Source organism: Callithrix jacchus, chromosome 17, assembly GCF_049354715.1.
Source record: "Callithrix jacchus isolate 240 chromosome 17, calJac240_pri, whole genome shotgun sequence".
NCBI lineage: Eukaryota > Metazoa > Chordata > Mammalia > Primates > Cebidae > Callithrix > Callithrix jacchus.
In genome coordinates this window covers 25,687,624-25,709,562 of record NC_133518.1, presented here as the reverse complement: position 1 = coordinate 25,709,562, position 21,939 = coordinate 25,687,624, and the positions used below count along the sequence as shown (strand labels likewise).

The 21,939-nt window shown below is 41.4% G+C and overlaps 1 protein-coding gene across 14 annotated transcripts in view; it reads left to right on the top strand.

The window, feature by feature from the left end:
• Positions 1-21,939, top strand: part of SCHIP1 (schwannomin interacting protein 1) — a 610,058-nt gene that overhangs the window by 553,304 nt on the left and 34,815 nt on the right. Inside the window, exon 1 of one of the 14 annotated variants that reach the window (XM_008983574.4) lies at positions 11,311-11,632. The exons of the other annotated variants lie outside the window; for them this stretch is intronic. Within the exon in view, the coding sequence (XP_008981822.1) occupies positions 11,555-11,632 (78 nt within the window). The 5' untranslated portion in view covers positions 11,311-11,554. Of the gene's footprint in view, positions 1-11,310; positions 11,633-21,939 lie in introns of those variants that run through there. 14 annotated transcript variants of the gene reach the window in all.

Below are 21,939 nucleotides of genomic sequence, written 5' to 3'. Positions count from 1 at the left end.
ATTTGTACTTACAGGCTTATTTTATAGTAATTTCATTTTATGGTACATTTAGGGCCATAGATCCTAAATATTGAGCTTCATGCTTCACAGTAATTCTTTCCATGAGAAAGCGGTCAGAGATGCTAAGAAAACAACCAACATGTCACTTACACACATAATACAGAACTTGAGGGTAGGGGATGTCAAGTATCTATAGAAAGCCTAATCTACTCATGGCATGGCTCCAGGTGATTGAATTACTATAATAATTAAAACAACTTTCTCTTTTCAAAGAAGCTATTTAATTTATTTTTGAAGGGTAAGCTACTATAAGATTATTCTCTACGTTATTTCATTAGGTTGAATATAAAAGCATTTTTTTGTAGGTTGAAAATTGGTCAAATATTTTACAGCAATTTCATCTGGAGAGAAGGGATTATGTTAGCATTTTGCTTCTTCCAAAGGAAGATAAATTGATTTTATTTTATATTAGCTGCAATATATAACAGTGTCATTGTGTGTTTAATAGTTTTGAAGTATTTATTGCTTATTTCCACAATAAAATTAAGTGTATTGGTTGGGTAATAACGGTCAATAGATTCTGCATCTTCATGGGATTTTATAGTAGAACTACCTTCATGTGTATGTTCTTTTGAAGTGCTCTCTCTTTATATATAGCTCAGCAAAAACAGAAACATTAACCTTGAAGCCAAATCTTAATCCTACTTAGAAACCTTCATTTTAGAACCCAGCTGGCACCACATGCAATTGGATTCAGAAAAGGTGCTTTTTCTAAGTCCTTAGCTTGATGTTTGCAGTCACTGATGGTATCTGTAATTGAATGGCTTTCAGAAACTCCCCCCGACCATTTTACAAGGTCTTATTTTTTTTAAGGATGATATTTCAGTGCTTAAAAGCAAATTTCTTAGCTTAGCATCTTTAGTCAGTTGATAGAATTCATTTGAAACATTGATTTATTTTCTCCCATAAATGATGTATACCAAGATTTCTTAATGGATAGTCCATGAATGGGACTTCAGGGCCATTCCCCTGAAAATCACATGTGCATTTTGGTGCTTTTGTACAGATGCACATCGTTATGGTGGTGGTTGTTAATGTCATCATAATTGCAGCAATAATAGCCTTCTATCTGCTCTACCTACCCCTGCCCTTCCCCACACCCCATAGTCTATTTCCAACACAGTTTCCAAAATGAGCTTTTAAAACTGAGGACAGATCATGTCCCATATCTCAAAAATTTTAGTTTATCACCCTGCTCAGAGTGAAAATCCCAAGACCTCACAGGGCTTTATATCACCTCATCCCCGCTTCCTCTTGGACTCCTCTCCTACATTCTTGGTTTCCTCACTACCTTCCCACCATGCTGGGCTGGCCCTGCACCTGCTATTGCTTCTGCCCGGCAAGCACCTCACCTCCCCTACACCACCCCCCACCCCCCGCACCATGTAGGGTTGCCAGATTTAGTAAATAACTTACAGCATTTGGGACATGCTTGTACTAAAATATTCACTATTTATCTGAAACTCACATTTGACCAGGCATCTTATATTTTACATCTTATGTATATTTACCTTATATTTTCACCTCTACCCCCATTCGTCACTCTCTCACTTTCTGCAAGTCCTTGCTCAAATATCGCTTCTAGGTGAGCCATCTCTGAATGTAATCTGTAAACTTCCAGCTCTCCAGTTCTATTCCAATTTTTTTTTTTTTTTTTTGAGACTGAGTCACTGTGTCACCCAGGCTACAGTGCAGTGGCACAATCTTGGCTCAATGCAACCTCCATCTGTTGAGTTCAAGTAATTCTCCTACCTTAGCCTCCCGAGTAGCTGGGATTGCAGGTGCCCACCACTAAGCCCAGCTAATTTTTGCTTTTTTAGTAGAGACAGTGCTTCACCACATTGGCCAGGATGGTCTCGAACCCTTGACCTCAGGTGATCTGCTCACCTTAGCCCCCCAAAGTACTGGGATTACAAGTGTTAGCCACTGCACCAGGCCTATCCCAATATTTCTATCATGCTTCTCTAATTTATTTTTATACTTATCATTTATCACTGTTTATTTTAATACATATTTTACTTAATTATTTGTCTATTTTCTGACTCCCTCACTGTCTCACTTCATGAGGGCAGGGATTTTATCTTTGTTCTGTCTGCTTTCCCAGTGCTTAGAATAGGTTCTCCACTAATACGATGGATATGTCTACTATTTGTAAAATTGACTAACAAAAAAGGCATGTAAACGTTCTATGACACTGGTTTCTTCTATTATGACTTTCAGGCCTACTCCTTCCCCTCCTCCCACCATTAACCTGTACTGTTTTCATTGTGTGTGGGTTGGCTGTCTATCCCATTGTTTCTTGTTAGTTTTCTCATCTGTGAAATGGAGACTTTCCCATTTGACATCCTGGCATGAGAATGGCCAGATCCCCTGCCAGAGGCTGCCTTTCTGCATAAATAAGTCAGTTATCGTGAATTAAGAGCCACCTTCTTCTGTGTCATTTCTTCTGAGCACATCAGGGGTTCTGTGAGGATTGTTCAGTGGCCCAGGGAAACCGTGTCTCATTTCATTACCCAGTTGTAACCTGCTAATATGTAGAAATACAATGAATTCTTATATATTGCTTTTCTAAATGGATGATTGCTTTGGAAAAGAGTTTCCCTGCTACCAACAGCCTGAACACCCATTGTAAGCAAGGGTTTTTATGCGCTGTTCTTTGAACCACTTAAGCCAAGGAGGAATAAATGGAAGGAATTCTCATACAGAATTTTTCATGGTTGTTTTGTTTTTAAAGATGCTCACATCAGTGTCATCTTCATATACTTTTCTTCCTCACAGGATTTATGTTAGCAAAGGGGTTACTGAGGCATGTGTCGTCATTTTTGGTCATAGCCCTGTTAAAAGATGCTATCGACCTCCATTTTCCAGTCTTGGGAGGAAGCCAGTCTCTTCAGGAAAGAAACTTGCTCACAGCTTCAGGCCTGGCAGCCTTCAAAAGGCCAAATTTTTCTAAATAGATTTTGATAGACAACTTAGAAATACTGTAAACTTGAAAGCACAAGTTTAGGTTGAAGGGTTCATTTTGCTTAAAAGTTCTTAAATATTTTTTCTCTTTTTCCTGTAATGGGGTTTTGGGATAAGTGTGTATATGAAAACAATGATATGCTTTCATACCTTTTTTGCCATTGCTTAAATTACCTATGGCCACCCCAGATATGATCACACCCTTACGTTCTTAGCTGCTATGGGAATGGAGACTTGAAGAAGCAAAACTAAAATAGTGTGTGAATAAGTCTCATCTTTTTCTTCCCTTGAGAGCATAAGGAGTCCCTTCTTTAAACACTAGGTCATGAGAAGATGGTCAGAAATCTTTAATGCTTCCCTGCATTCCTTAGGATAAATTTCAGACTGCTTTGCATGGCATTCAAGGCCCGACATTCGTTTCTGAACCCTGGGCATAAACACTTCTCGCTGCAGACCCTTTGCTTCTGCCTTCACACTGCCGCCAGTTCTTTACTGCAGTGCCTCAGGCTGAGACATCTCCTACCACACACCACCTGCTCCCACCCACTGCGGCGAATGCAGCTTTCAAGGCTCAAATGCCACCTCCTTCAGGAAACTTTTCCCACTTATCTCTCAGTCCATATTTCTCCTGCTCAGTACACTTTGTTTTTACTTCTATTAGCACCTATTTACAACTATTTACATATAGGTCTGTTTCCTCCATTAGACAACAAGCTTCTTTTTTTTTTTTTTTTTTTGAGATGGAGTGTTACTCCATTGCCCAGGCTAGCATGCAGTGGTGTAATCTCGGCTCACTGCAATCTCCACCTCCTGGGTTCCAGCCATCCTCCTGCCTCAGCCTCCCAAGTAGCTGGGATTTCAGGCACCCACCACCATGCCCAGTTAATTTTTTGTATTTTTAGTAGAAATGGGTTTTTGGCATGTTGGCCAGGCTGGTCTCAAACTCCTGGCCTCAGATAATCCTCCCGCCTCAGCCACCCAAAGTGCTGGGATTATAGGCGTGAGCCACAGTGCCTGGCTGACAACAGGCTGCTTGAAGACAAGAGGCCTTCTTTTAATTTTCACAAGTCTCTGCCTTATACACAGAGTATGTGTTCAATAAATGTTTGTTGGGTTGAATTGTGCTTTCTGCAATTGTTGCTGTTCTGAGTCCCGAGGATGTGGGATTCCCATTGAAACCCCAGAGATAATAAGCTCAGGTCCATACACTGTAACAAGGAGTTGGTGAAGCTGACCTCAGAAGTCCATGTACCTGGCTTCTCAGCCTCTTGGCCAGTTGCCAGCACTTTAAATATTCTATGTGCCAGAATGGGGGCTGCAGTGCAAGGCACAAAGCAAATGAATGAATGGGATGCACAGACATTCCAGCCTTCCCAGAAACAATGCATTAAGAAAATACTTCCATGCCTACTTCTTCATCCCGAGAATTTTCTCAAGATGAACCTCCTGGTCTAATCCCAAGTGCATTGCAAGTACTCATCTCAAAGCTGCCTTTCTTACTATGATGAGTTTTGCAAAGTTAAAATACATCCATCTGCCTTCTAAAGGGATAATTTTACTGCTTCATGGAACAGCAAAGTTTTCTGTGGCCAAATGTTTCAGCCCAATTGAGGAATCATACCCAGAAAATAAAATAAAGGACACACAATGTTGCTCTTAAATGATAAAACTAGGAAGTATATCAGTTTAACTAGCACATCAAGATATTCTTAAAATTCTTGCTGGAGAAAGTAGTAAATAGTCTTTTATGCCCAGATTCTAGTGGGTCGTTTAATGGTTAACAAAGGAGAGCAAATATAGTCTATCCCTATCGACACCAGGATAGGTGAGGACTAGTCTCTCAATCCCTTCTTCCTGTGATTGAGAAAATAGAGTATCAAATTTGAGTTCAAGATTCCACCCAATTTAAGCCTGGTTTCATCCACAGCAGGGAAAAAGATATTAGAATGGAAAAGGAATTTTCGAAGCATTTTAGTGCTGTATTTGATGGAGGCTTTTAAATGCAATTTCAATGAGACAATTTTCTGTTTTAGTCTATAGATTTTTTTGATCGGGAAATTTTTTTCTGTAGTTAGTAGTGCTGAAGAGTACTTGGTCATCATTGTTTTGCCTGCTTAAAGTATAATTATGTTCTGCCTTGTAGAGCGGTAGTTCTGTTTTTCAAAGAGGTAGTAACCTTTGAAATTAAGAAAATAATTTTGGATATAAAGTCATATGCATTTTTTTAGCTCAGATGTCTGAAAATCTAATTTATATGCTTTACCACAAAAGGAGCACAATGATGAGAGCCTCACATGAAAAAAAAAATCAGCAGGGCTTTATTATGGGCCTGATCTGAAATAGAAATTTAGTACAAACACATCATTTCTATTTAAAGTAACACTTGGGGCCTCAAACTTCATGATTCAGGCTTAAAGTGATTTTAAGAAGTAACTGTGTAAAACGTATTTTAAGCCAAAGGTCTAGTATTTATTCTTGGAAAGGAAGGTGTTGATGGGGGATGGGAAGGAAATGGAGCATCTCTATGGAAAATATCACACTGCGTTGATGCTTGTTTGAAAGTAAAGATCCCCTGTTCATGCACGTACATACACACAAATATATAAAATTTCGGGTGACTAATTACAATTTCACATGCAGAAGCTCAACATTAATAGAACCATATCCCATTGAAGTCATATCCCATTATTTATTTATATTCTCTATACCAAGGGAAAGTTTGAAATCTTGATATACTTAGTATTCCCCTGTGCACTACCTAGAAGAATCAGAAACTACCAAACTTCCTGAAATAGAAAGTAATTTGACAAAACTGCTTGAATTCAAAAGAAAACAACCATCACAAAGGCCTAAGTGACAATCAATGTAGGAAAGCCATTAATGGGGAAAGAGCACAGAGAGAAACATAATGAGGGCATCAAAATTGGTTTCACTTGGAAGCTGTACCGTGGTCATCAGAGTGGCCATAGTTGAGTTTCTCGTGTTCAGTTTTAGTTGGACAGAAAGATTTACAACTATGGCCCATGTTCTTTTAGATGTGAGAAAATGTGTGACAATCTGCCACATTTTGTGTGACAATCTCCCAGCACTGCCACCTCCCCACCCCACATTCCTAATACCATTATTTTAGTTTTTTAAAAAATCTATACAGCAAAGTCCTTTAAATGGCCTGCAAATTTCCATGCCTTTTCTAGCTATCAGAATACCTTAAATTAGGTGCAAATCAAATTTAGGTGAACTTTGCACAGAAGAAAAAAATTATTTGAAAAGAGATTATAAATCTAGTATATGGAATATGGATGTTAAGACCAAGGAGAAGGCAATGGGAGATGAAGGGTTAATCAGGATGAAATCAAGTTTCCATGTATGAATAGGAAAATCTTTTGACAGTGTATAAGTGATCTCTCAGTAATGTGGTCAGTGTTCTCAGAGTCAATAATTTCCACCAGTGGCTGATAATGATCATTTAAAAGCATTAACTCACGTGAGCAGTGTGCCTTGCAATTCAGATCATGGCTCAACAGGAAACCAAAGCTCTTCGTGCTAGTCCTGGAAAATCAGAGCAGAGAGTGGGAAGAGGCCCTTTCGACCTCAGGGATTCTAAGTGACTGTGAGTAGGTGTTCTAAGGGAGAGCACTACTATCTGGGCCCATCTTGTGCAGGGACAGTTTATTCTAGAGAGGGGAGCAGCAGAGAAGACAATCCCCGTAGAAGAAGAGTGACTGACTGTCTCTCCGTTTGCACAGCTACTGCCAAACCACCAGGCATTACATACATTCAGCACAAGTCTCTGCCAAGGTGGTGTTTGGTTTTGTGTTTTCCATTCCTGTATTCATTTGGACCATATGGAAGTGAAATTAATTATAGTGTTGATCCCAAGCATGTAGTCAAGGTCTTGCCACCCTGCCTGGAAACGTGGTTTAAAATAGAGGGATAATAGCTTATAATGATTTTTTTTCAAGTTCTAGAGCAGCCCTTCTACAATTTAAGGTGTATTCAAAAATTCTAGGGATCTCTTTTTTTTCAAATGCAATTTTTGACTCAGTAGTTCTGGAGTGGAACTGGAGAGTTTGCATTTCTAGAAAGCTCCCAGTGCTGTTGATGCTCTGGTTGGAGAATACACTTTGAGTAGCAAAACTCTAGAAAATTTCACACATCAGTGATGCCACACATAATAGGAAACTCTATTTTAAGCTGGCACAAGCTATCCTGAAAAGGGTGGCACAACTCCATCTGGAAAGGGTTTGGGGCATGAGCCTATCTACGTGCTGAGCTTCTTTAGGGAGGATGCGCCATGATGTCACCGCCACTGAGAACTGCCCTCAACCTCTTGCATCCAGGTTTCAGGAGCAGAAGTTCTATCACTTGTCTCTGTATAGTACTTACTAGAGAATCACTTAGGACAAAAAAGTAGTTAGCAGGCAGAGGAGTGGAATGGTCTTTTAGTCAGTTAAAATCAAAGTAAAAAGATATTAGTAATTAGGCTTATTGTTTTATGTATTTTACTGAGTCTTGCAAGCTCCAGATTTTTATAATTTCATCCATGTTAGCTGTTGATTATAGATTGCTAAGTGGACTAGCAATCATATAAGAATGCAATTCATGTAGCAGCTGAACCCCAAGTGGAGTGGACTGAGGTCTGGAAATAAGTACAGTCACGGAGCCAGGAGCAGAATACTGCTTTGATGCTACTGTGAACGAGCCCTTTTTACGGTCCTTAGAGCTTTTCCAAGTCTCTTCTGCAGAGTGAGTGGGGTCTGCAGGGTCCTGGGGCTTTTTTTTCCACAGAGCTGTTCTGAGAGGCTGTGCTGGGGCTGGGATAATAGGAGAATAGAGCATCCAGGTGGGGCGTGGTAGCCCTCCTCATTCAATCAAAACAGACCTTTTTTTCCTTTTGAACATATGTGGGTTCCACAGAAGATTTCAGTTGAAAAGCACTATTAATGTTTCCTATTGTGGACGCATGTAGAGGAAACATTGTAAGCAATGCGTTCATTTTTCCTCTGTTCACGTACTTAGTCAACAGCTCTTCACTGTGCACTTATCGTGTGCAAGGCAGTGTTCTAGAAGCTATGGGGTAAACAAGATGAATAAACACAAATCCCTGTTCCCTTAGAAAAGAGCCTGAAACCACAATCACTGTTGGAAAGAAGCAACAGGGGTGCTAAAAACACCATGGTAAACTGGAAAGGAAAATTCATTCTGTAGTGTGCTAGGTCCTGACATCTGTGAAGTAGCTTCCATTTCGTTTCTTGATGCCTCATCAGGAAAAGATATGCAACAATACATGCTGTGTGTTCCAGATGTATGGTTTGGAAAATATTGATTCAGCTCGTGATATTGTTATTCAGAGAGCTGTGTTAGTCCATTCTTACACTGCTACAAAGAAATACCTGGTTGGGCATGATGGCTCATGCCTGTAATCCCAGCATTTTGGAAGACTGAGGCAGGTGGATCACCTGAGGTCAGGAGTTTGAGACCAGCCTGGCCAACATGGTAAAGCCCCGTTTCTACTAACAATACAAAAATTAGCCAGGTGTAGTGGCAGGTGCCTGTAATCCCAGCTACTTGAGAAACTGAGGCAGGAGACTCACTTGAACCTGGGATGGAGAGGTTGCAGTGAGCTGAGATTGTGTCACTGCACTCCAGGGTGGGTGACAGAGCAAGATTCCAACTCAGAAAAAAGAAATACCTGAGACTGGGTAATTTTTTTTTAATTCTTTTTGTATAACTCGAGAGACTGGGTAACTTATAAATAAAAGAGGTCTAATTGGCTCATGGTTCTGCTAGCAGTACAGGGAGCATGCTCGGGGGGCCTCAGGAAATGTACACTCATGGCAGAAGGAAAGCAGGAACATCTTCACATGGCCAGAGCAGAAAGAAGGGAGAGCAGGGGAGGTGCTACCTACTTTTAAACAACCAGATCTCATGAGAGCTCTATCACCAGAGCAGCACTAGGCAGATGGTTCTAAACCATTAGAAACCACCCCCATGAGCGTGTCACCTCCCAGCAGGCTCCACCTCCAACATTGGTAATTACAATTGAACATGAGATTTTGGTGGGGACACAGATCCAAACCACATATCAGGAGCTCTGCTAGATTCGTCTGTGTTGAACCCTAATCTTTAACAGCTACATTTGGATGGGCATGGTGCTTTGCACCTGTAATCTCAATACTTTGGGAGGCTGAGATGGGAGGATCACCTGGGCCCAGGACTCAAGACTAGCCTGGGCAACATAGTGAGATCTCGTCTCTACAAAAAATTTTTTTTAATTATCCAGGCATAGTGGTGCAAACCTATAGTCCCAGCTACTCAGAAAGCTGAGGTGGGAGGATCACTTGAGCCTGGGAGGTCAAGGTGGCAGTGAGCCATGATCATGCCACTGTACTCTAGCCTGGGCAACAGAGCAAGATCCTGTCTCAATAAATAAATCAATAAAAGCTATGCTTGATTATTTTATTGGAAACAATTATTTCTTATAGAGGCAGCCAGTGTGGGTTGGTCTGACACACCCATTTACAGTGTGGACCACAGAGGCAGAGAGCCCACGTTCACCTTCCTTAACCTCACTGAACTCTTTCATTTTGCTATAAAATGCAACTGATAGTAATATCTACTCCAGATTATTGAGAGGATTAAAGACATATGTAGGAGGCACACAGAAAGTGTCTACCATAGCAACCCCTCCTTCAATAAAGGGAAGCTATTGTTATGTTAATATGTGCCATTTAAGAAGATGCATGCTTCCTTCATTTTTATTAACGTCCTTTGGCAGGATTTAGCATACACAGGGTTCTTCAAACTAGAGCATACTTTAACCCCAAAGCCTTAGCCTTGGTGAATTCTCCTGTGTTTTGGGCACCTGCACTGGACACTGGGGGCGGCAGTCTGTGGTCAGCTTTGCCACAGCCCCGGGAAGCATTCTGGGCTGCCTGCATGCAGACAGTGGAGCCCCCATCTGGAGTGAGGGTCCTGGGGTTTGGAGGAGAGTAAGACAAGGGCAGTCTCCTCCAGGGAAAAGCCCTGCCCAAATGCAAATGTGGTTCATGAGAGACAACTTGTTGTAAATTGCATCTGACAAACATGCAATTTATTCTTTTGGGAACTGAGGTGGGGAAATGAGAATGGAGTAAAGGGAGGATTTCACTTTGGCTCAGGCTATTGAGGAAAGTATTTGCTTTACAGAAGTAGGGCTATTATAGACTATCTTGAGACACCTTTATGCCACGAATATACAAATTGAATTTTTTAAAAAATTATGGAGAGAAATAAGTAGACACTGAAGGTGAGCATGTCAGCAGAGGTTCAGATGCCAGAAGGTTATCTTGAATGGCCTTTTGGCTTTTAGAACTGTTCTTAACAGTGTTGTGGTTGCACAAGAATCTGTATTGGAAAATTTATTGACTAATATACTTGCTACTTTCTGTCTAAGCATGTCAGTGTAAGATGGTGTTGCTAAATGAAGCCTTGTCCTTTGAATTCTTTTCTGGCCTATTTCTCCTCCAAACGGTAACTTTATGTTTTAGAAATAAATAGTGTGCATAATTTTTAGTTTATGACCGTAGCAAGCTGATCCTGATGAGCATGTGTTTGTGTGCATTTCTGCTTGCCTGCCTCTTGTACCAAAACATCCTCCAGCTGTGGGCCTTTTCCCTCTCTTTAGTCAGGCCTGTAAACAAAACCAGAAGCCATGGGAAAAGGGTAAAGAGAGCAGCAGAAAAGAGCGCTTGCTTTTGTGAAAAAGCCCGCCACTGGTTGAATTTTAAAGAAAAGTTGATGGATCTTTTTCTGTTGTTCTGTGTTAATAGAACAAAGCCCTGCGCCTAGGGCAGAAGGGTCCTTCTCTGTGTTGGAAGTGAATTTCAGTCTCGTCCTGGAGCTCCTACCAGATGAGACTTTTACATTTGATTTTAAGAAATGATCAGTTTGGGGGTAGAAAAGCAAACATTTGTCTTACAGGTCAGCTTTTAAATTAAATTATACAGTTTTCATTTTGTCATGGGATGCTCGGCTTTTAACTCAGTAGTGAAGTCGCCTGGGCTGGAAGTTTTCACATCTATTTTTATCCCACACAATCTATCTTGGTTCAGATTGCTAGTTTCCTCACAGAGCTCCAGTCCACACTCTGCCCTGAATGGGGGGAGTTGAATCAGCTGGCTGAAGCTGAGTGCCTCTTTTCCTTTCTTGGGAACAGGAAAGGTGCTGTGGAGAGGAATCGGGGCGGGATCATTCAGGGGAAGGTGACAGCAGATGGTGAGGGCCGGAGTCAGCAAGTCAAGTGTCAGGGGCAGAGTGAGGCTCAGAGAACAGCAGCTGCCTGGTGCCAGAGCAAGGAAAGGCCAGGGAGGCTGGGCGGGGCAGTGTCTGTGGGACAGAGCAGGGCAAGAACGCCCACAGCCGGGCACAGCCTCTTAGCCAGCTCTCCATGTCAGCATGAGCAGTAAGCAGGGAACTGGGCAATTGGCACATCAGCCTATCAGAATTCATGGGAGGTTATTTCTTAAGTGAAATTCTAAAGAGTTAAAGGATGAATTTGGACAGTGATGGAATGGATGACATCATCAGTCAAGAATCCTCATTGGATATGGAGGGGAATTATAAAAAGGTAAGGGGGGAGAGCTCTTTTGTTTATAAACAATTGGACCATTTTTCTAACTGGAAGAAAGATCACCCTTGAGGAGTGGCCAAATTCCACTCTCAGTGGCTATTGCCATAATATAGTCAGGAAAGACTAAATGCATAGAATCAAATGCATTAAGCTAGGACAGTTCCTTCTGCTTTTCCCAGCTTATATTCATTAATAATGTTACAGCAGTAACTAAAACACACATGTTGTTATTCTGAAGTTGAAAAAATTCTGTTATGCATTTAGTTGCTAGGCAGGCTTTTTATATGAAGGAATTTTTAAAAATTATTGACATACATTGACAGTTCACTAGCAAAAAATAATTACTAGAATGTTTAACCTATTTTTCCAATTTTTGTTTGACATTTTTGACAATGAAAAATACAAAGTTTTAGTTACCATGTTTGGAGTTTCTAAAAGTTGATACAGTATCTGTTCATCCTTTGCCTACCTTTTTTTGAAAGTCAGTAAATATATTTTGAGAATGTTTTATAAGGTAATGTTCTGGTAATAACAGGCCCAAGTAAAAATAGCTTTAGTTATACGAATGAGGTCATGAAATTAAACTACAAGTATATGCTTATCTGTCCACAGAAGCTGAAAACACACACTATGTCCTTCCCTCTTCATTATTTGCCGTAAGTCAAGTGTAGTTCACAACACGGCATAATATGAAAAATAAAAGCCCTTCCATCATCGTGAGCCTCTTTACCTCACAGGCAAATATCAGTTAATATAGCCTGCTAGAACAGTAAAACTTGCTACTGAATTTTTAATTTGATCAAATACATCACTACCTTTTTTCCCTGGAGAGAGATATAGAAAGAAGCTTCTGTCATGATAGATCCTTATGCATAATAATGTAAAATATGATAGGTTATATCTTATATACATATAGATGTGTGTATAAGTGTGGGGGCTGTTTTAAGTATATACTGTACTTCTTAGTGCAGTTCACAACAGCTTATGTTCTTTTTCCACAAGCTGAAACTTAAATGTGGAAAAGAGGTTTCAGTGACCTACCATGTTGCCCTCTGTATTTTTCGCCCCTGTGATCCCCAAGACAAGAATGAGCACCCAAGTGATAGTTCGCTGAGTCCCATAACCCTAACACTTCTCAGCTGTCTGCTTCAGAAGCAGTGTGCAAAAGATGCTTGGGACACTCTGCCATAAGAGTCAGATTGCTTATCCAACTCTGCAGAGCAAACGTAGCCATCTCATACTTCTGCTATTTTCAGCGTCAAAGAACTGGTCATGGTTTCCTTTGCCAAACCATTTCTCAGTTAGAAAAGTACAGGTCAGTTTACACTTAGGAAAAATGAAAGACATACCATTACTAATGCATTAACAATGAAGTCACGATCACTGTAGTTTTATCCTACTTAGAAACAGAGAGAGAACCCAGATGCCTGGAATAAGTAAGCAATGATAGGCCAGCAACCTGAGACAGGGCTGACTAAAGCTACAGACATGTAAGGCTCAAGGAGCTTTAAAACATCAACAACAACAAAACAGAATTGCACTGTGTAACCCATTATCTCACCAAGGCGGTAAAATGCTGCATTTGATTTCAGTGTCTGATAGGTTAGTACAAAAAACTGCGAGATGAAACTTCTAGATGTGTGGTGTGCTCAGAGATCAGTTCATTGTGTTCTGGACCTTAAAGATGAGAGTCGTTCCAGCCTTTTAAATACCTTTCTCAGGCAAAGTGCTTTCAATTTTTATGTGTATCATGCTTATTATGAAGACTTCATTATAATTTTCCTTCTTTTTTAAACCCACTGTTTGTGATTTTACTATGAGTTTCTAGTGAAACAAGATTAACATATGCTTTTTTAAAAAATATGAGGAATAAGAAAATAGTTACCTGGTATAAAAATGACTTTTCCTAATTAGAATCTTCCTTTTCTAATTTTTTCTCTATTTTTGCTGTTTGTCGGCTAAGTAGAAAATTAAATTAGATGTCATAAACTGGGGCTCCACAGGCTTTTTTTCACCTTGCATTCATCAGTAAGATAATTTTGAGTCCATGCCTGTAATATACATACATTTTATTCAGAAATAGCATCCACCATATTTTATTGAAACACAATATACATTTGTTTACACAGTATACATGTTTTATATACAGTAAAACATATGCACAAATAAATATTTTAAAGAATAAAATGTTTAAAATATAAATATAAGTAAAAGTTGTGACTTTTTTAATCTCCTGTGATACTTTCACCTCATTTTGAAGTCAGTTGTCAAAAACAATAAAAAAAATTGGCATACCTCTGCTTAGGTACCATAGAATTCCCTGAACCAGTTGCACTAATAAATACCACATGTGTATAGGGATTATTTTACAGGGTTGTTTTAAAGCCAGACAAACAGCCTTCAGGGGGAAAGGTCACTTTCTGATAACTAAAATTAGATTCCACCGAGACAAAGGAAGAAAAAGATTATGCATCTCTTCCTTTTCCATGGGGAAGGTTCTGATGGTAAGAAAGATGTTTCATTAAGGGCCTCTGGTTTATTCAATAGTAACAGTAAAACTGCACTCAACAGAAAACAGATCTTAGTGTTTAAGAAGAAAAGTGCAGACCTTAGCAGAATCCGAGCTGTATACTTCAGCCCGTTATTTCCCTGCCCTGCTTTGAGCAACTTCTGATCCCCTGATAAAGAACCACAGAGCTGATTGTCTTCAGGACCAATGTGGTCCACAGCATCTGAATCAGTGTCCTTTTCATTTCACCATCACTTACCCTCTCATGTTCCTGGCACTATGCATGGCACTAGGATCCCCGAAGGGGGACTGAGCTTTCCCTCCAGGAGCTTACAGTCCCAATGGGGGAAGTACATAAAGGAACAGAAACTACACGGAACTGATGCTGCCTGGAGTATCCAGATAGCCGGTGTGGGCTTCTAAAGTGTGCAGCCATTTAGATCTTCCCCTGCCCCAGGAACGTGTACCTTAAGCATGGAATTGTTCCTGTGTACATTCTTGGGGCAGGGAAAGATCTAAATGACACTAATGGAAAGAGAGAAAAGGAAATCGGGAAAATTTAATATAGAATATGGCAGAAGGCTGGCTCCAACTTTGTCCCCGAGCAGAGAACACGCAGGGAAGCTGGCTTTGCCTTCTCTTCCTAGGCTACTGTGCACAGAATCACGGAGCTGACAGCAGGGCGGTGAGTGGGCCCAGGGCTGGGCCAGCCGCTCGGCTCGCTTTGTTCCTCAGGGGTGCCGTCTCTAGTGTTGTACATCCAATTATGGTGAAAGATTAGGGAGGACCCTGTGAAAAAATTAAAAGCCTGGAAGAAACAATATTTAAAGTGAAGCCGCAGCTGCGCCTCATGTTTTTTTTAAAAGGTGAATGGAAATGACTGTTTGAGATAAACTGCAATAAACAGGAACACAGAATGCCAGCTGCCATTCCAGACAAGCGCTCTGCCCTCCCCACACAATTACTGAGGAAAAGCAGCCGTCGACCTCCATTAACCCTCACATCTTCCTGCCTGTGAGGGCTGAATACGCTTGAAGAACCATGTTAAGTTACCGAAGCCTGGGACCTCGCCCCACCTCAGCCACCTGGGGAAATCTCTTCCGCTTTCTGGGCCAGGGTCTCCTTTTCTAAAAAGGAAGGAATTAGGTCTTAGATGTTATAAATATAAAGCTTCCTGGATCCTGGTTCAGGTTTCTTATCATATCACCCCACTGGCACACCTCGGTTAGCCAGCGTGGTCAGGGAATGGGTTGTTTCAGGTAACTAGAATTTCCAGTTAAACGCAAGTGTGTTAAATGTATTCTGGTTCTCACACACACATGCACACAAACATGCACACGTGTACGCACACCCACGCCCCTTTCCATGTCATGGTCATCTTCTGCAGCACTCCCTACTTTGTCCTCCTTTTTTTTTTTTTTTTTAATATATTTTTATTTTGAGATAGGAGTCTCCTGGAGTGCAGTAGTGCAATCTTGGCTCACTGCAACCTCCACCTCCTGTTTTAAGGATTCTCGTGCCTTAGCCTCCCGAGTAGCTGGGACTACAGGCACGTGCCACACCCAGCTAATTTTTGTATTTTTAGTAAAGATGGGGTTTCACCATGTTGGCCAGGCTGGTCTCGATCTTCCGACCTTGTGATCCACCCACCTCAGCCATCTCTTTCCCTTCTTCTCACTAGTTTTCTTAGGCTTTAGCTTTTCTCATTTCGTTATGTGTATGTCTTTTTAAAAAATTGACATATAATTCACATACATAAAAGCCACCATTTTAAAGTATACACTCTGATGGTTTTTAGTATATTCATAAGGTTATGCACACCATTATCTAATTCCAAAATTTTTCATCACCGCAAAAAGAAACCCTGTACCCATCAGGAGTCACTCCCAAAGCCTTCCTTCCCTTAGCCTCTGACAACCACTAATTTACTTTATGTATTTATAAATGGACCTGTTTCAGACGTTTCTGGCTCCTTTCTTCTCCATTCCCCATTTTTCTCACTGCCTTACCCACCCCTTCCCTTTAACATTAATAACAGCTACCACTTTTTTTTTTGAGATGGAGTTCCACTCTTGTCACCCAGGCTGGAATGCAATGGCGAGATCTCAGCTCACTGCAACCTCCACCTCCCAGGCTCAAACAATTCTTCTGCCTCAGCCTCCCGAGTAGCTGGGATTACAGGCATGCACCACCACGCCCAGCTAATTTTGTATTTTTTTTTTAGAACAGACGGGGTTTCTCTATGTTGGTCAGGCTGGTCTCAAACTCCTGACCTCAGGTGATCCACCCACCTCGGCATCCCAAAGTGCTGGGATTACAGGCGTAATCCCAGGTGAGCCACCGCACCCGGCTGACAACAGCTACCACTTAATAAATTTTCTGACTGTGCCAGGCACTGTGCCAAGCACTTTCTATATAGTGTTTCATTTAATTATTAAAACAACCTAAAAATAGGTATTATTCCTTTTCTTCCAAAGACACTGGGACTCAAAGAGTCTCAATAACTCATAGTAGTATCAGAGTCAACAAGTTAACCAGGGTCTTCTTGACTCCAAATACGCCTCCCCACCTTCTTTCTGGCCATGAGTCTGTGTCTACCTCCTCCAGATCCTGAGTCCATTCTGACACAGGGGGTTGAGGACACCAGCTTCCTGGCTGCTGATTAAGGCTTGGCTGTTTCATAACCCTGCAGTAGGTGTTTGGCACTGTTGTGTTCCTGACAGTGATACTGAATGACTGTGATGGGTTTCCAGGCTCCTAAAATGGCACCTGTTAAAAATAGAGCTGCCAGATAACATTGTCTTGTGCTAAAAAGTAGTCTCTGGTGGGCTGGGCACGGTGGCTCAAGCTTGTAATCCCAGCACTTTGGGAGGCCGAGGCGGGTGGATCACGAGGTCAAGAGATCGAGACCATCCCAGTCAACATGGTAAAACCCCGTCTCTACTAAAAATACAAAAAATTAGCTGGGCATGGTGGCGCGTGCCTGTAATCCCAGCTACTTGGAAGGCTGAGGCAGGAGAATTGCCTGAACCCAGGAGGTGGAGGTTGCAGTGAGCCGAGATCCCGCCATTGCACTCCAGCCTGGGTAACAAGAGTGAAACTCTGTCTCAAAAAAAAAAAAAAAAGTAGTCTCTGGTAGGCAACCATTCGAGAAGCAGAATGAGCTCAGGTACATTCCTAGCAGTTGTGTTTTGGATATGCTGCTCACAGGGGAGGGCAGTCATTTAGTTTTCCACCATATCCCTTGAGGAGTTAATGGTGAAACACCTCCTCTACAGTAGTCATCTTTGTGGATTGCACCTTGGACTCCTTCACTTTCAGCAAGGTTCCCATTTGAAGTAGCTACTGAACTTTAACCCTAGGTATTTGTTAAATACCTTTGCTTACCTTCACATTCAGAATATTCAAGCATTAAGGACTCTGCGCAGCGGTACTTCCACCTGCCTGCTTTTATTTATGTCTCTTCCCTGTAGCATGAGAAGGAATGCCGTCAACACTAGGCAAAACCGTCCTCACAGTTATACTAATTGTACATAAATATCTGCATTCTCTGGACTGGCATCCCAGTTCTTTTGATATCAGCCAATACTCAAGTAAAATAAATGTCAGAAGATGCAGGGCCCCAGAGTCCTTCCTCTTGGGTGCCCATCCTGGGCTTTAGATATTCGAGGCTAGCTCTCTCATGGGTGCAGGTCCTGAGCAATTTACACCCAAAGGCCTCAATGTTGCCCAGCAGCCCAGGCTGACACTTATTTAGGGAAACATGTTTAGGCAGGTTGGTACGAGGATGCAAAGATAAGAAATTTCAACAGCCTTTTGGGAAACCTGTATTTGGCAGCTCATCTTGACTTTTCTGGATGTTTAGTGTAAGTGACTGAAATGGAAAACGTCAGGAATATAAAAAAAATGAAAAGAAAGTGTCCTAACTTACTATCCATTCAGTGATGCAATTGAGAGACATTATATTTTAACTTATGTTTCCACTACCAATTAAAAAGCACTTCCCAGGGGATAAAATAAGATTCAAGAATTTAAAATAACCTGGCTGGTGCAAGAATTTATGCACTTGATATTCAACAGCATACAAGTTATTTTCTTATGGAATGCTGTTTTTATATTTTGGTCTAGTGAAAAATTCATGATTTGTCTCAGTGAGAAAATAATTAGAAAGTACTGTCAGTATGTTTGGGTTTTCTTTTGGCCTTTTCCTTTCAAAGAAAATTAATACAATTAACATAACACATAAGTTCTATACTTCTGATTCATAATGTGTAAGAGCTTCAGACTCCTCACACTGTAATGCTGCCTATAAATGTTAGAATAAAGCTGTCTTACAAGCTGAGGAAAGATGTAAGAGCGACTACCACTTTCCTAAAGGAAGAGTACTTTTCCACAGAGAGCTTCAGAATCCCAGTTACATTCCCTGGCGGATGCTGCTAATGGCGATGATGCCAGATATCACTAGGCAATGGATTGCACTGAAGCAAGAGGATCATTAATTGCTTCAAAACAAGCATCCTGGTAAGGCCTTGGCAGAGGCCAGGCTGCTACAAATGAAATCCACCTGGCTCCAGAGTCTGGCCATGCCACATGGAACAGATGTGTGCTCAGTTACAGAAGAACCAGCTCTGTGTTTCATCTAGCTACTTGATCTGCTCAGTTGTTTAAAGCTGTGGTTCTCAAAGTGCCTATGCCAGCAGCATCAGCAGCATCTGGGAACTTGTTAGAAATGCACATTCTCAGCACCACCCCAGACTTTCTTGAAACAGAAAAATAGGCTGTGTGTTTACAAGCCCTCCAGGTAATCCTCTTGCACAATCAATCACGTTTGAGAGCTATTGGCTTAAAGAAATATGTGACACAGGGTGTGTGTGGGTGTGTGTGTTGGGGGGGAGTGTCTGCACATGCACACATGCATCTTCCTCCCTGTACATGTCTCCACTTGGGAGACCAGTGTCCCAGCAACCCCTGGCATCCCGAGTTCCTTTCTGGCCATGGGGGACCGGTGTAGTCATCAGCTTCTGGGATGATGCAGCCCATAATCCTTAGGAAGGTTTTCGTCAGTGGCATATTGTTTTCCTTTTTACCATTGGTGGCAAGTATTTACTTCATTGCTTTAACGAGCATTTCCTGAGGCCTGTAGGTAACACCAGCGTAGCAGACAGAGAAAGAGCAATCCAGGCCTGTGAGGCTTCTTAAGCTTCGAGAAGATCTCCTGCAAAACCTCTAACCTCTTGCAACTCCTGGGACTTATTAGAAATGCATAGACTCAGGCCCTGCCTCTGATTTAGAAACATGCATTTTAGCAAGATCTTCAGGTGACTCATAAGTACCCTGAAGCCTGAGAAGTATTGCACCAGGTAATGAGAAAAAGAGGATGCTAAACATGGTATCTGTAGAGGTTAGTAATGAATTAGTACTGAGACAGTGAACATTATAAAACAAGTCCATCCAATAATTTTTAAAAGTCTATTTCAGTTCCCATGGCAAAAAGTGAAAAGTGAGAAACAAATGAATCTGGGAGAAGGGGAAGCTCAATCCAGGGAAGGGCAGAAAGACAGGAAATTGGGGTAAAGACTTTTTTTTCCCACTCCTCCTTCCCACAACTGAATCTTGTCCAGGCCTACAACTGTTCCTGCTCCAAATCTTACATCTGCTTTTATTCCCACCTCTGAGCCTTTCTCATCTGCCGGATCCTCTGATTCTCTAGGCCAGGTTTCTTTAAATCTGTTCGTTCTCAGGGGAGTTTGAGGAGTCCCTTCCTCTTGGTCTGACAGGCCCTTTCCGGCTGCGTGGGTTTCATCATCTGTGCTGCACTCAGAAGGAAGCAGCTGTTTGTTGTATCCTAAGCACCAGATGGCTTTAGGTTCAGGTTTAAGATGTTATTTCCTGAAGTGTGTTCCTGATAACCCTAGAGGGTCCCCCAGGTTTCCCCACAAAAACTACAGTTTGTCAATTAAATACATTTTGAAAATGCAGAAAACACCCAATCTTCCACTTGTAAATTTACGTGCAGATTAGCATACTGAAGGCTAGGTGACCCCTGCCTCTGAGACACCATAATGCTGCTAGTAAGGTGGGCTGGGCCAGAGGCAGGAAGGCAGAACCTAAGGAGGGGATGCAGGAATGACCTTGGTGTATAAAGGATGAGGCCACGCCATATCCCGAACAAAAGTGTGGAAAGGTCCTGGGGACCTATGTGATTTGAAGATAGATGATACTTACCCATGCTGAACATTTTGCTTTTCATTCCATTACTGGATGCCCCTTTATTCTTGTCCCGTTTGGGGAACTGCAGTAGAACAGGGAGTATCAGGCAAGGCGGAGCGTTGGTGTTCAGAGTCTAGTGCTCAGTGGTCTGTGTTCCAAGATCATGGTGGCTTGCATGGTGTCACTGAAAGTCTTTGTGAGCCTTATCTGCTCAGGCACAGTGGGAGGCATTAGGGAATTTAGTGACAGATAAGGACAAAAACTCCCTGGGGCTGAATAACGGTGAGTTTCTAAGCACATTTTTGGTCTCATCCGGGGCTTATGAGATGAGAACACCTTTTCTGCCCATTAGTGATGAACCTATTCCTCAATTGCCCTTTGCTTTTGCTAGCAATACCAATTTTAGATGTTTTACTTTTGTTTTCTGAGGGTATTTCCCAAGGCTGTTTTAGGAGTGGACATGACTCTGCTTGTCATAAGTGCAGCCAGACAGTGGTGCTTTGAGTCAGCCTTTTCCTTTTCCTATACACTTTGCTGTTTCTCACCCTGGAGCGTCTTGGGCTGGGCTGGATTGAGGGGGCTCGTGGAAGACGTATTTGCCTTGCAGGTATAATTCCTCAGAGAACAAACAGCCTTTGAAACCACACACACACACAAGCATTTTACACATGTGGGCAACTGAAAAAAAAATTAGGTTCTAATTGCTAAATTTTAAGATTGAGCAGTGGTGATAGGGAGAGTGGTCCTTATTTGTATTGTGGATATTTGTGATTATGATTAGCCCATGGTATGTATGCTTTGCAGGTGTTTTCTCTTTTTCTGAGAAAATATCACATCTATCTCAGGAAGAAGTAGACCCATAACCCTTTATGTCACATTTTATCCCTTACATGGTATCCACCATTATTATTAGTCTGAACACCTTACGCTTTAATGAGGAAGAGTGACGTGAAAAAGCAGAAAGATCTGGGATTAGAAAGCATGGACTTGAATCCTACTGCTCCTGCCTAACAGGATGGTAACTTTTCATCTCCCTCAGTTTCCTCATCAAAGTAGAAATTGTTGTAATATGAATCATAATGCTACCATCTACCACAGATTTACATTACCATGGGTCAGGTACAGCTGCTAAGTACTTTACTTTAAGTTTTCTCTTTGAATCTTCAGCATCAAGTGAGATCCTTTACCTCTTGACTGGGAAGAGCTTTCCAAGCACAAAAGCCACTGACAGCATGACAGAGGAAGCAAGCTATTGACAACACTACATAACATTAACAGTTGAAACTCAAAAGGACAAATACTCACTATAAAATGTTTAAAATTCTCAGACATTTGTAGAAAAATAAGCAAAGCTAAGGATAAGTAATTCAGAGAAAAGAAAGTACAGTCACTAAAAACATTTAAATATTTGCTCTCACTAGTAATTAAAGAAATTAAAATTTAAAAACATTACTTTTTGCCTATCAAATTTTTTAAAAAACTTTTTTTTTTAAGTGAAAATGTTCAGTGTTAGCCAGGATGTAGTGAAAGCTGCACCCTCTTACATGGCTGGCGGGCATGTGGATTGGAACAGATTTTTTTGAGA